The sequence below is a fragment of the Rattus norvegicus genome, chromosome 8 (genome assembly GCF_021556685.1).
Source record: "Rattus norvegicus strain SHRSP/BbbUtx chromosome 8, alternate assembly SHRSP_T2T, whole genome shotgun sequence".
In the NCBI taxonomy this organism is placed as follows: Eukaryota; Metazoa; Chordata; class Mammalia; order Rodentia; family Muridae; genus Rattus; species Rattus norvegicus.
In genome coordinates, this window is record NC_141541.1 from 129,095,293 (window position 1) to 129,108,223 (window position 12,931).

Genomic DNA, 12,931 nt, shown 5'->3' on the forward strand with positions numbered 1-12,931 from the left:
TCTGATCTTGTCACCAGCTACACCAACTGAGCTGGGCATGGGAGCCACACACCTGTGATCCCGGAACTTGGGGGGGGGGGGAGGAGGCAAGAGGATCCCAAGCTCAAGGCCAAACTCGAGTTACATGGGGCCCTGTCTCACAAAACCGCAAACTGTACCAACTTCTTTCATCAGACGCAACGCTGTTCCTTCCCTGGATTTGGCTTTTTTGTAAGCTTGACCCCCTGCCCTGCACTGCAGATTCTTTGTCGCGGGTTATCCAAGTCCAGGAAAGTTGGTGCAGGGGTGACCAGGCCTTGAAGAAACCAAGTCCCGCAAGACCAGCAGGCTAAGGAAAGTTTGCTTTAAAAAGAAGCAAGTGCCAGGACTTGGGCTCAGTCTACTAAAAGGGAACCACCGCCCCGCCCTCCCAAGACACGCCCCGGCCCCGCCCCGGGCAGCGGACACCGCGGGCAGCGCATCACCGCAGGTACGCACCGTGCAGGGGGCCGGGCCTCGGCGGAGTCCCACCGGCCCGGGCTGCAGCCTGGTGGCCTGGACCCCGACCCTACCTCTCCACGCCCGCTTGGCCCGCTAGCCTCACCTCGCCCCCGCGGCCGACCTCCGCCTCGGCCACCGCAGCCCACCCCGGCGGCCGTCGGGGTGCAGGTTACCCGCGGCCAGGCTGCAGGAGGTAGGGTGTGGTGCGCATGCGTACACCTTGAGCTCCCATTCGCTGCTACTAAGCGACGCTCACACCCAAACAGACCAATCGTGGGGCGTCTCTGCTGTCTGGCTGTTCAGACTCCGGAATTGCGTGAATCTTCTGCGGGTTTGCTCCCCTCGGACCGCGTCTCCTCCTCAGGGGTGGAGGCCCATGTGTGAGTCTCACTCACCTCGAACCGTGTGTAGAGGCTCCGATGTCCCCTCGATTCCTGCCCGGGAGCGGACAGGGCTGTTCTCCGGAGGCGTCCAGGCCCCTTGACTGGAGTGACACTCCCTGGGCGTGGGTTCTTGCAGGCTATGCAGTTGGGCAGGAGGCCCGAGATAGAAGATCCGAAGAGCATATAGCCTTCTGCCAGCCTGGAGGAGGTGCCAAAGTCCGATCTCCGAGCAACACACCCTCTCTACGTGGCTGGAGGGAGATTGGGTAGCAAAGTTAGGCCCTTAACTGTTTTGACAAATGCTGAGCACCATTGTGTGCCGCTCACTGTGTACACAGCACGTGTGAACACAGAAACCATATCAAGAGAAGGGGGTAGGGAACCAGGCAGGAAAGGTGTCTAAACAGAAGTCATGCTTCACAGAACCATGGGTTCCAAAGAGAATTTACACTTGACTTGGAGTTCGGGGTCAGGGGAAGGTTCCCCAAGTCTCAGGCTGTTGGGCAAAAGAGAGTTCTTGTGTTTCAGAGACATTCACTTGTGCACAGTACTCTGTGGGGCTGAGGATGCATCGATTTTGATAGAATGCCTGAACTAGAAAACCCCGGATCAGCCCTGTCACCCTCTCCATACGTCAGAACTCCAGGCTCTCCTTGGAAGTCTGGTTCTCAGGACCTCAGCTTCTCTCTAACACTACACCATCAACTTCACGGATACTTCATTTTTACTCCTTGAGACAGAGTCTATGTATCCTAAGCTGACCTTGAATTCACTATGTAGCAGTTGATCCTGCTGCCTCTATTTCCCGGGTGCTGGGATTGCCAATGTGTGCTTCCACAGCCAGCTTGTGCGCTGCAGCTCAACCCCAGGGTTTCCTGCCTCCTAGACAAGAGCATTACCCACTGAGCCACATCCTTAGCCCCAGCTTTCCTGATTCTGAGGCCAAGTGCAATTCAATGAAGCACAGAACTTGCTCCCCTGGTTCTCAGCCTCTGTCACCACATGAACACGTTCTCCTAATAAACCTTCCTCATGTAGACAGAGATAGCTTATTCTTTCCATTTCTATGGAGAAGCTGACTATGGGTGCCAACGTAGCAGCTGGATTGACAGGTTATATGGAGAGACTTGAGCTGAGCGAAGACTGCTAAATGGCATTTCTCTTGTGGGTGGAAAAGAAAACAGGGCTTATGTAACCGCAGACAAATTACAAAACGAACACAGGAAGACTTGTGACCATCTAAGATAACCTTTGGGCATCATTGGGTCCTGGTATTCAAGTCATGCCACAGTCCCCTCCCACACTGAGTCAAGGCTGGTCTGTAACAAGCCTCAACAAGGCTAGTCTGTAATGTTCACAAAGGAGAAAAACATAGAGAAGACTGACACTGTCCACTGTGTGCCCTCTCTGGATAGAGAATATTTGGGACTAGGCCTATAAGACTCTGGATTTAGCAGAGCAGTGCCTCACACCTGCACTGTCAGTATTCATACCAGTATTCAGGAGGCTGGCAGAGGAGCACTGACATGGAGCTGAGGCTAGCCTGGGCAAAAGAGTGGATCCTAGGCCAGCTTGACTACAGAGACCCAATCTGAAAAGAAAGTCAGGGGGACTAGAGAGTTGGCTCAGGAATTTAGTTCGTCTTGTTCCTCCTGCAGAGGACCTGGGCTTGACTCTCCACATGCACACAGTGGCATGCACAAACATTTGCAACTCCAGGATGGTTTGACACCCTCTGCTGACATCCACCAGCATCAGACAGGCATGCAGTGCACATACACATGTGCAGGAAAAACATTGATCCACACAAATGCATCTACACAGAATGTTTTAAAAAGCAAAAGTAGAGAACTCCGGACTGGGATGTGGCGCCCGTGAGGGAATGTTTTCAGAGCATGCACGAATGAAGCCTTGACTTCTGTCCCCAGCACCCCAACCACGTCTGGAGTCCCAGTACTCAAAAGATACAGATTGGAGAATCGCAGGCACAAATTTGTCCTTTCTGAGACACCATCTTAAAACCAAAGTAAATGAACAAGCTCCTTCGGAATGTGATGCAGCCTTGGGGTATTAATATCTAGACTTGAGGGACTTAGATAGAATGTTCCTTCACCTTCCGTCCGGTACACGTGCTGAGTCTCAGGCTCTACCATAGAGTGAAATGGTAAGTGGGTAAGGTGTAATGCCTAAAATTCCAGCCCACGTCTCCAGTCACTGACCACTCAGGGCCACTGTCACCTCCAGACACTTTCTGTTCCAAGCAATCTTGTTCAGCTCTCCACCCCACAATCTCCACATCTCCACAGACGACTTCCATGTCTAGTCATTTATAACTTTAGACATTTGATCCCTGCCCACCTCCAGCTCCTTTGCCTCCTCCCTCCCACACAGTCCAACCTGCCTCTACTTTGTTCTGTTCAGTAGTTCTTTTTAAATTTTCACTTCATTTCTCATGGGTTGGGAATCCCAGGGTGACCACATCGACCACAGTGTTTCTGACACACTGACACCCTTGCAAGTCCACCACCAGTGTCCTCCTGGGCCGTAAATGCTGCCGCCACATAGGTCTGTACTACACACAATGCCAACCTCAGCCAGGTCCTTCATATACCCAGCGGGTGTCCAGTCAGCTTTCTGCCCAGCCTTCCCAACACCCAAGTGCCATCAATTTTCTACCCTGCTTCCCAACACCCAATCCAAATCTCCCTCCTGCCCCTCCGTTACTGCCCACCCTTTGACCCCATTTGCCCTCCCAGGCACCCCTGTCATTGAAGAACAAGTGACCATAAAAGTGATGGGTGTCAGCTGCTGGCAACTCTTCTCCCAGCATCCTCCACTTTCTTTATCTTCTATGCAGCCAAACCTCCTGGGAAACTTGGTCACCGTTTGAATACTCAGTGCCTCCCCTTTTCTAACTCTTCCAAGCACCCTTGCTTGCTGTCTCTGCCCCAGCCTACATGAATGACATCAAAGACCTAGTCTTACTTTGTTCAGCACTGGCTACTTCTAAGTCACTCTCTCTTTTCGCCCACAATTTTCTAGGTTTAGTCTCTTTCTCCTCCCATCTCTTCTGCAGCTTCTTCTCCTCTGCATAAGGGAAACCACCAAGCTCACCTTGGGCGGGCTTCTCCACTACAAGATTCTAATCGGTTTTCCCAAGTGATGTTTCTCACAACTCTGTCCCTCCAGACTTCATTCATGCTTCCAGACCCAAATAGCCATGAACTTCAATATTACTCCACGGGATAACCTCAGACTACTTTTCTGTTGCCTTCAGTCCAGCTCCCCCCACACCTGCTCCCTGCCTTCACAAATGACATTATGACTCTCTCACATACCAAACCCAGAACTCCCATGCACCATCCCCATTTCCCCCTGCATCTTCCTCCCAACTCGGTCACTGAGGCCAACCAGGTCTCCTTCCTCAAGTGCACACTTCTCTCACAGTACCCATCTCCTCTGGGTTGCTTACTGGTAGCCACCCCTAACTCTTCTTCTTCGCACTCAGCCTCCTTCCTTCCCACCTTTCATCTTATCACTGTCAAGAAAGCTTTCAGGCTTTACCAGTCTTCTGCCTGAGACCATCCACGGTCCCCACTGCCTCCTGTAGAAAGTTCAGGATTGAGTCCTCTCACCCCCACGATGCCCACACCTTCACGCTGAGACTTCTCTCTCCCTGCACCTGCCCCTCCTTGACACCACCTCCTGCCAAAATCAGGCCTCCACTTATAAATAGGAATTGCTGAGGGCAGAGTGGTACTAAGCAAGGTCTGTGCCCTGTTCTTGATGACCCCGCTTTTCCCACCCTGCCTTCTGTAGAATCTCTGGGAGATTCCAGTAGGGGAGGGACTGATGTGGAAACTTGAGAAGCAAGAATCTCTTGAGTCCAACCCCACACAGACGTTCCACCCCAACTTCTCTCATTGGATCCTCATGCCTGGGATGTCGTGGAAGCTGCTGCTTTATACACCCAAATCGGGTTGGGCAAACCTGTTCTAGGGCAGGGAAACGAAACTCTAGGGAGATCTCAAGATCTTCCCTCCAAAATGAAGTCCCTGGCTCAGAGTCTGATGGTCATTGTTGGTCAATAGGATTCGGGGAAATGCATCTATTTTTCTGTTCTGTGAAATGGAGAAAATACTAGTACTTTTTAGGGTGGCAACAAACAATATGATTTCATAGCAAACATTTACTCATGATTATAGGTGTGTTTGCCACATGTATTTCGGTGCCCGTGCAGGCCAGAAGAAGGCATTAGATCTCCCGGGGCATAAGTTACAGGTGGTTGTGAGCCACTCGAATTGGGGGGTTGGAAATCAAACTCTGGTCCTCTGGAAAAGCAAGCAAGAAGGTTCTTAACTACTAACCCCTGCCGGATACACTTTATATTTTATTTTATTTTAATTTTTATTGCCCAGAAAGAATCTAGGCACATTCATGTATCTTCCAGGATAAGAGGAAAGTTAATTATCAGTGCATTCCGGTTTGATCTGACTGTAAGGAGCTCCTCAGTTCCCACTGTACTGCAACTAGAAGAGTTAGGGACCCGGGAACCAGGCTGTACAAGAAACCTTTCAGCCCTTGGCCATCAATCATCAGCAAAGTCCTGCCCCCAGATAAGCGTCATAGATTACGCAAGAGCAAGCCAGAGAGTGCTTGCGCGTCCAATCACAGGCGATGCCCCGCCCCACTATGTGGCTCATCCAATCAGCGTCAAGGCTCTAACCCTTCCACACTCAGAGGCGCAGGCTTGCGTCAGCAGCGCGCGACGTGGGGTCTCCCAGCTCGGGATTCCGAGCTTCTTTACAGCATGTCCGTCATCTTCGCTCCTGACTGGTTACGCGGCAAGGCCAAGGTCAACCAGGAGACTATCCAGCGGGTGAGCGACCGCGAGCCGGAGACCTGGTGCAGGAGCTTCCTGCAGGGGCCGGACCGTGGTGGGGACAGTCTGTGGGCCGAGGAAGGAATGGGAGCAGGGTCAACTTGGCGCCTGCCCCGGACCTTCACCTGAGAGCTCCCTGCGCTTCCCCCTCGCCCATCTTTCAGCTCCTGGAGGAGAATGACCAGCTGATCCGCTGTATCGTGGAGTATCAGAACAAGGGTCGAGCGAACGAGTGCGTCCAGTAAGTGCCACTGGGGACGTGCGGCAGCCCTGGGGAGGTGCGGAAGAGGCTACTTGGATTGAGTAGTGCTGCATCCCTTTAATCCTAGCACTGGGCAGGCTGCGGCCGGAGAATGGCCAGCTAAGATTACGTAGCATGACTACTTCGCCCTCTAAAGGTTATTTACTTACTACTCAAAACCATATTTACAGTTTATGGTAGATCCTTGAGTTAGTCAGGGTTTCCTAGAAAGCACTGTCATCTGGTGACAGGAAAGCATCCTACAGATAGGCTCCATAAGAGCCATGGTCTCTTTATTCGTGGATTTCACGTCCATCCCCCAAAAGTAAGCCAGGCCATTTGGGTAACTAGAAATCGGTCTGTGGGAGATACACACGATCAACAAAGGGATTTCTATGTTAAACCAGAGTTCAATTCAGGATAGAATTAATGTGCTCTCTTACTGGATACCAGAATGGGAAGAAACAGAATCTGAGACCTTTTTCCAAATTTGGTCCAAGAACTAGGCCCCATTTCTTATATGGAATGATTTATTGTTACTTAAATGCTTTAAAAATTCCTTATCTTTTTTACCTCTTTAAAACTCACCCACAACCCTTCTTTAAGCACTTAATGGAATGGTAGAATTGCCATTTTGAGGTGTTTGTTTGACTCCAGCATTCAAGGTTTGCGTTTTTACATTTAACAGTAAACACTTTCCCGTGTTTAGAAAACGCCTGCAGCACATTCTCTTTGGTATACTGACTCTTGTGCAAAGATTCAGAGGTCCTACAAATCTATTCTGTCTTCTCACATTGTGAAGGTCCTACTTCTCAAGTCTGATGACTCTTCCCGAATGGCCAGCAAATGTCATGTGCTCTCCTTGGTCATACAAGGGTCTTCCTTTATTCCCCCCAACACACACAAAGGTTTCCCCATGTAGCTCTGGCTACCTGGACTTGCTTTGTAGACCAGGCTGGCTGTGACCTTCCCTGCCTCTGCCTCTGCCTCTGCCTCTGCCTCCTATATGAGGGACTAAGATACACCACCGCACCGAGCAGTGGTAACTGCAGATGAGGAGCCAATGCATGGTGACTAAGAAGCACCAAAGATTCCCACTCTCTGTGGAGCTGACACTCTAGACTCTAGACCAGAGGGGAAAAATATAATAGACATGTGCTTTAAATGGAATAAAGTCAGGGCATACCTGTCGTGTACAGGAAGTCCTGGGTGCAGTTTCCAGCACTGCAGAAATCAGGTGGGTAAGTAGAAGATGGGGTGCAGTGTGTTCTTCACAAGGTAACATTGAGAGAAGCCTGAACCCCAGAAATAAGTAGGGCAGGACAAAGGCGCTGGATATCCTTGGGCATACCAAGGAGGCCCCATGTTCAGATCTCGGCGAAGGGAAAGCCACAGGAGATGAGGACACAGCAGTAACTGGAGACCCCATTATAAAGGTCTTGTAGGAATGAGATGGCATCTTTTAAGGGCTATAGAGCAGTTAAATGCAGGATCCTGATTTAAATTGCAGTGATCACTCCAGTCTGTAGAATACAGTGGGGCTGTAGTATAGATCATGGGGATGAGGAGAACGCTGTTGTAGTCCAGGCAAAAAAGGGATAGTTGCTTGATCTAGAGGGTAGATGTGGGAGTGGAAATGGCCAAGATTCTAAGTTAAACGAGGTTGGTAAAGCCAGGTGTGGTGGTATACTTGGGGAGGCAGAGACAGATGGATCTCTTGAGTTTGAAGACAGCTAGGGCTGTATAGTAAGACCATTTGGTTGACGACTGCGTCATTCAGTCACTGGGAAAGCCATTCCAGTTCAGTGGGTAGGTTTAGCCTGCCCGGTGAAGAAAACCAAGCGTCTGACTTTTGTTTTTCACCCATAGGTATCAGCATGTGTTACACAGAAATCTCATTTATTTGGCCACCATCGCAGACGCCAACACAAGCAGTCTTACAAAGGCAGTGGAGTAGTCTTCCAGGGGGCTGTGATGAGCAGTGACTGCATGGAACCCATCTCCTGTGAAATAGAGCGCTGCTTAGTACATGGCGAAAGGTGCCATTCATTTTAGACTGTGATGAAACTTGCTACCAACTCTACCATATTCTTACTGTAAATATTTTAGTGATAAAACAGATCCCACAGTAGAACTGTGAGGACCTGAGGTATGTGTGACGGCAGTGTCATTGTCAACAATACTGCTTCATTATCTAATACTGTGTAATAATAAATGATGCACGCCTCTCCCCAGTGTCCCACATCCACTGATGCCACGTTCACACTGCCCTGTTTTCTCCTTTCTGTCACCTCTTCTGCTAGGTTATAAACTGTTGAAACCTTGTCAGGGAGAGAGGTTGAAGCAAGTACCCCTGCTTGAGGCACAAGCAAAGGGTACAGCGATGGGAGATGGAGGCAGGATGTCAAGGTCAACCTGGGCCACAGGAGCCCCAGAAAAAGGAAAAGTGTTTTTGTTAGCATATACGTGATTGGTTTAATGGCATTTTCACACGTATAGATAATGTATCTGGTCGCCTTCGCCCCCATTACTCTCGTTTCCTTCCTGCTTGAAAGCTTGATAGACAACATGGATGCAATTTAAAGATACTTTGCTTTCACACTGTGAAACCAGCCAGCATAAAGGACAGACTCCATAAGTGTCTGTCCACTTTCTATTGCTGTGATACAGCACCATGATGAAAGCAGCTTGTGGAGGACAGAGCTGTGTGGGCTTAAATGTCCTAATTACAGTCCATCATGCAGGGAAGTCAGGGCAGGAACCTGGGGGCTGCAACTGAAGCAGGGCCCTTGGAAGACGCTGGCTTACTCTCTTTGTTGAAAGGATTGAGGATCTGTTAGTTGTTCAGGCCTTGAGGCTGGATGTCTCGGTGATCCCAATCTTGCCCTGAGGCCTGGGGGATTCCCGGAGAGCTGCTGGTCTTCAGTCTGTGTAGGAATCCCAGATAAGTTGGATCGAATACCAACCAAGACAGTAATGACTCAGTGACCAGATGAATAAGCCTGTAGAGTACAGCGAGCAAAACTCCAAGTTTCCTTCCATGCCCTTTTATAAGTGTGGCTCAGTTTAGGGTTAGTCTTCAGCTTTCAAGTAATCCAGCAAAGTTTACAGGAGTGCTAGCAGCTTAGACTTAGGTTCCAGATGCAGTCGAGTTGGCAGCCAGAGTAGACCGCCACAGTGATTCTACACACAGGAAGTAGAAGTGTGGATGTGCAAAGTGGGTATAAAGACTGAGGGAGCTGTGTTCTTCCAGATAACAAACTTTCCGAGTTGGTGATGGCTACAGCCACAAGGTGAGTGTGCTTCATACCACTGAACTGCGCTTAAAGATGGCTTTAGATTGGTAAAGATATGATGCAAACTTGACAGTTTTATACAAGCAGGGTGGCACTGATAATTGCATGTGGTCATACAAGCAACTTATGGGTTTAAAAGATAGTCTTAGATAAAGGGGCATTTGTTTAAGCCTAGGCGGGGCTCCAAGAGTTCCACCACACCTGAGACATGAAGACTGGATTTAAACATAGAAGGAGAAACTCAAATTCCCAGATGAACACAGACAAAGTTTTTGGGAATGTGAAGTCTACACATCCATTTCTCTCCCCTTCCCTTGTCTGTCTCTTCCATCTCCCTCCCCTTCTTGTCTCCCTCCGTTTTCTGCTGTTGCAGATGGAACCCAGAGCATGTCTGTACCACTGAGGTACATCCCCAGCCTCTGGGGAATTCTGAGTGCAGAAGCACAAGACTGAAGGAAACAACAACAAAAAGCCGGATCAACTGACCACCAGAATAAGACACTTTGCCACGGCTAGTCCTGCTAAGTGTAGTTCTTACCCCTCACTGAGGAAACAACTCCCACACCTAAGCTCAAGGTGTGTTTCCTTTAGAGGAGACAAAAAGATCGTAAGAGTCAGAGAATCGGAGTTTGCTGTGAGATTTTTGTCTCCTTGTAATGTCAGAAACAACACCATAAGTCTCACCAACTTGACTGCTTAACATGGATAACAGAAATGCCAAACTGGAGTCCTCAACTCTATACAAAGAACTACTGGCAACTAAGGAGTACTGAGAGTGAGAGAAATCGTCTACCCCGAGGAAGAACAGGCCAATTGGTCATTGAATAGACTGAGCAGATTGTGCTTAGGGATATATACGTATGTATATATACATGTAGAAACAATGCATTTATCCCCCAAAATAAAACTAGTTTTTAAAAAACAAACATATAACTTCTACAATTTTCAGCTCTAGGAAGTAACTTTTTTTTCCCCCATTGGTAAAAGATTTTTAAAAATAAAAGGGGTTGGGGATTTAGCTCAGTGGTAGAGCGCTTGGCAAGCGCAAGGCCCTGGGTTCGGTCCCCAGCTCCGAAGGGTGGGTAAAAAAAATAGTAAGCACTTTTATTTTAAAGACAGTTTTATGTTGGTGCTATTTTTTTGAGCTACATTTTTGGGTTTTTATACCTCTATTTCCCTTCCAACCCTTATTCCACCCCGATCTCTTCGAACTTCCCAACGCTAGGTAGGAAGGAAAGGGGAAAGGAGACACAGACCTCTTTAGACTACTTCCTGCTGACTAAGGATGTTGAGTTACTTGAGGTGAGTCCAATCTTTATGGTTAGGATTATCTCCCAGTTTCTTCTCATCTCTTTGCTCACGAACACTTGGCAAAACTCCAGGAGCAGCAGCATTCCCAGAACGTCCCTGGCCCTCTTGGGGCTCTGGCATTCATACCCTTGGAAGAGTCCCCAGAATTCTGAATGTAAACTATCTACGGCTGGCAAAAGCACGCCCCTGCCTGTGCACTAGGCAAATCATAATCATCGGCTGTGAAGTAGCCGCTTCTTCCATGCCTGGGATTAGATAAAGACATTCTCACAATTATAACTGGGTTTTTAAAGAAACCAAAATTCTCACTATAGGGTCCCTCTATATAGCCTTTCCTGGTACTCTCTATGTAGACTAGGTTGGCCTTTGATTCACCAAGATCTACCTGTCTTTGCCTACTAAGTGCTGGGTGCTGTGATTAAAGGTGTGTGCCACTATACCCAACTTCAGTAAGCGTTCAACAGCTGAGCCATCTCTCTAAACATAAAGACAACATGTAGAACCAATTTAAGCTTATCCCTGACTAGTTTATAAATAAATGGGACTCAGACAATGGTTATTTTATTTGGCTTTGACGATTATTGGAGGGTAACTCCTACTCTTCTAACTGCTGGCCTGGCTACCTCCCCAGTGGTGTACCCCAGATACATATAGTTTTTCCTCGCTGTGTGCTCATCCTCCATCTCCCCTCATGGGGGCGTCCTCTCTCCTCTTGTTCCTCCTCCACTAGTTCTCTCTTCTTGACTTACTCTTCTCACCTCCAACCAAGTAACTCAAAACCCACCTCCCTGTAATCCCTCTAATAACTGGCTGTAATTTTATTTAACCAATTAACAAGGTTTGCACAACAAAAGTTTGTAAACATGCTAAGTCACTCTTGGTCTAGACCTCTGGGTATAGTATGTAGCATTACAATATATAGCAACAGACCCAACCTCAACACTGATTGGGATTATAATTTTCTACAGTAACACACTCTTTGTCGAGTACTTTTGTTGTTGGTTTGTTTGTTTTGTTTTGAGACAAGGTTTACATAGCTCTGACTGGCCAGGGAGGCACTATGTAGACCAGACTGACAAAACTCTAGAGATCCACTTCCCTCTGCCTCTTGAGCGATGGGGTTAAATAAAGGGTGTGTGTTATAGCTCACAGACTTCTTTTTTAAGATTTTTACTCTGAGTGTTTTGCCTGCATGTACGTCTGTGCACCATGTTTATGCTTGATGTTCACGGAGGTCAGAGGAATACGATAGAAACCCTGGAACTGGAGATGGTTGTAAGCCACCATGAGGCCCTTGTGTTGGGCTTTAAAGCCAGATCCTCTGCAGGAGCAGCCTCTTAACAGCTGGACCATTGCTCCAGCCAACTGGTTTGCTTTCTTCAGACAGGCCTCAGGTAGCTCAGGCTGACCTTGAACTTCTGAGCCTCCTGCCTTTGCCCACCAAGCGCTGGAGTACAAGTGTGCAACGCCATGGTTTGTGTTTTGCTTCAGGGTTTTTGTAGTTGCTTTGATTTCTATGTCGTTATATTTCTGAGAAAGTCTCCGTGACCCAGACTGGCCTCTAGCTGGCGGCCAGTCTCGTCTCACCGTGGTGGGCAAGTGAAGTCCATCTGGATCCATCTGGTTCCATCTGATTTTCGATTCTTTTAAGTCGAGACAAACAGCGTGACCATATCTACCGTGAGACGGTACAGGACACCGGCCACGTCGGCCGGAAACCTCGGCTTTGCCTTGCGTCCACCCACTGGCCACGCAACCTCAAATATCGCGATGCTACGCGAGCCGTGGTTGACAGCTCGCACACGTCTGCGCACTCGGGATTGGACGGCTGATTCCGAGGGGCGGGGCACGAGGGCCCTCGCGCCCGCTGCCGCACCGGAGCCGCCCACTAGACCAGATGAACTCTCGCGATACTTGTGTCCAGTCTCGCGTGCTCTGGCGTGGCGCTCCGCGGCTGGCCCTAACGGGGAGGAGGTGGTGTTCCGTTGGTGACGTTAGGCTCCGGCGGCGCCGGCAGGGCGTTCTCCGGAGCTGTACGGCCAGGTGAGGAGCTCGACGGGAGCGCGGGTGGCCGCGGCTGGGGCGGGCGGGTGTCCTCCTGTGGGCCGCGCCCCTGTCAGGTGGCCCGGGCCCCGCCCCGGCCACCCGCCCGCCCTCAGCGTCCTCCTGTCTCTCCTCAGCTCCCGCCGCCGTCCCGTTGCTGCGCTCGCGATGGGCGCCCAGGACCGGCCGCAGTGCCACTTCGACATCGAGATCAACCGGGAGCCGGGTGAGTGGGGCGAGCCCGCTGGAGCCGGAGCGAGGGCGGACGTGAACGCGGCGGGGCCCGGGCCGGAGC

At 49.8% G+C, this 12,931-nt stretch overlaps 3 protein-coding genes across 34 annotated transcripts in view; 2 read left to right on the top strand and 1 right to left on the bottom strand.

Annotated features, from left to right (window-relative positions):
- The window catches only part of Sec22c (SEC22 homolog C, vesicle trafficking protein), a 28,678-nt gene extending 24,061 nt beyond the window's left edge, over positions 1 to 4,617 (bottom strand). For 5 of the 14 annotated variants that reach the window (XR_015626970.1, XM_087563757.1, XM_087563747.1 and 2 more), the window contains exon 1: positions 584 to 685. The gene's annotated coding sequence lies outside the window, so the exon portion shown is untranslated. 14 annotated transcript variants of the gene reach the window in all.
- A 978-nt stretch (positions 4,618 to 5,595) lies between these two features.
- Positions 5,596 to 8,216, top strand: Ss18l2 (SS18 like 2). The gene is given in 3 exon segments (NM_001398699.1): positions 5,596 to 5,742; positions 5,910 to 5,986; positions 7,856 to 8,216. Coding segments are annotated over 3 exon segments (234 nt in total). The 5' UTR covers positions 5,596 to 5,673; the 3' UTR covers positions 7,944 to 8,216.
- A 4,327-nt stretch (positions 8,217 to 12,543) lies between these two features.
- The window catches only part of Nktr (natural killer cell triggering receptor), a 38,302-nt gene continuing 37,914 nt past the window's right edge, over positions 12,544 to 12,931 (top strand). For 18 of the 19 annotated variants that reach the window (XR_015626323.1, XR_015626321.1, XR_015626320.1 and 15 more), the window contains exons 1-2: positions 12,544 to 12,636; positions 12,774 to 12,862. Coding sequence is in view for 5 of the 19 variants with exons in the window: in XM_087560036.1 (XP_087416162.1) it covers positions 12,805 to 12,862 (58 nt within the window). In the remaining 14 variants the exon portion in view is untranslated. 19 annotated transcript variants of the gene reach the window in all.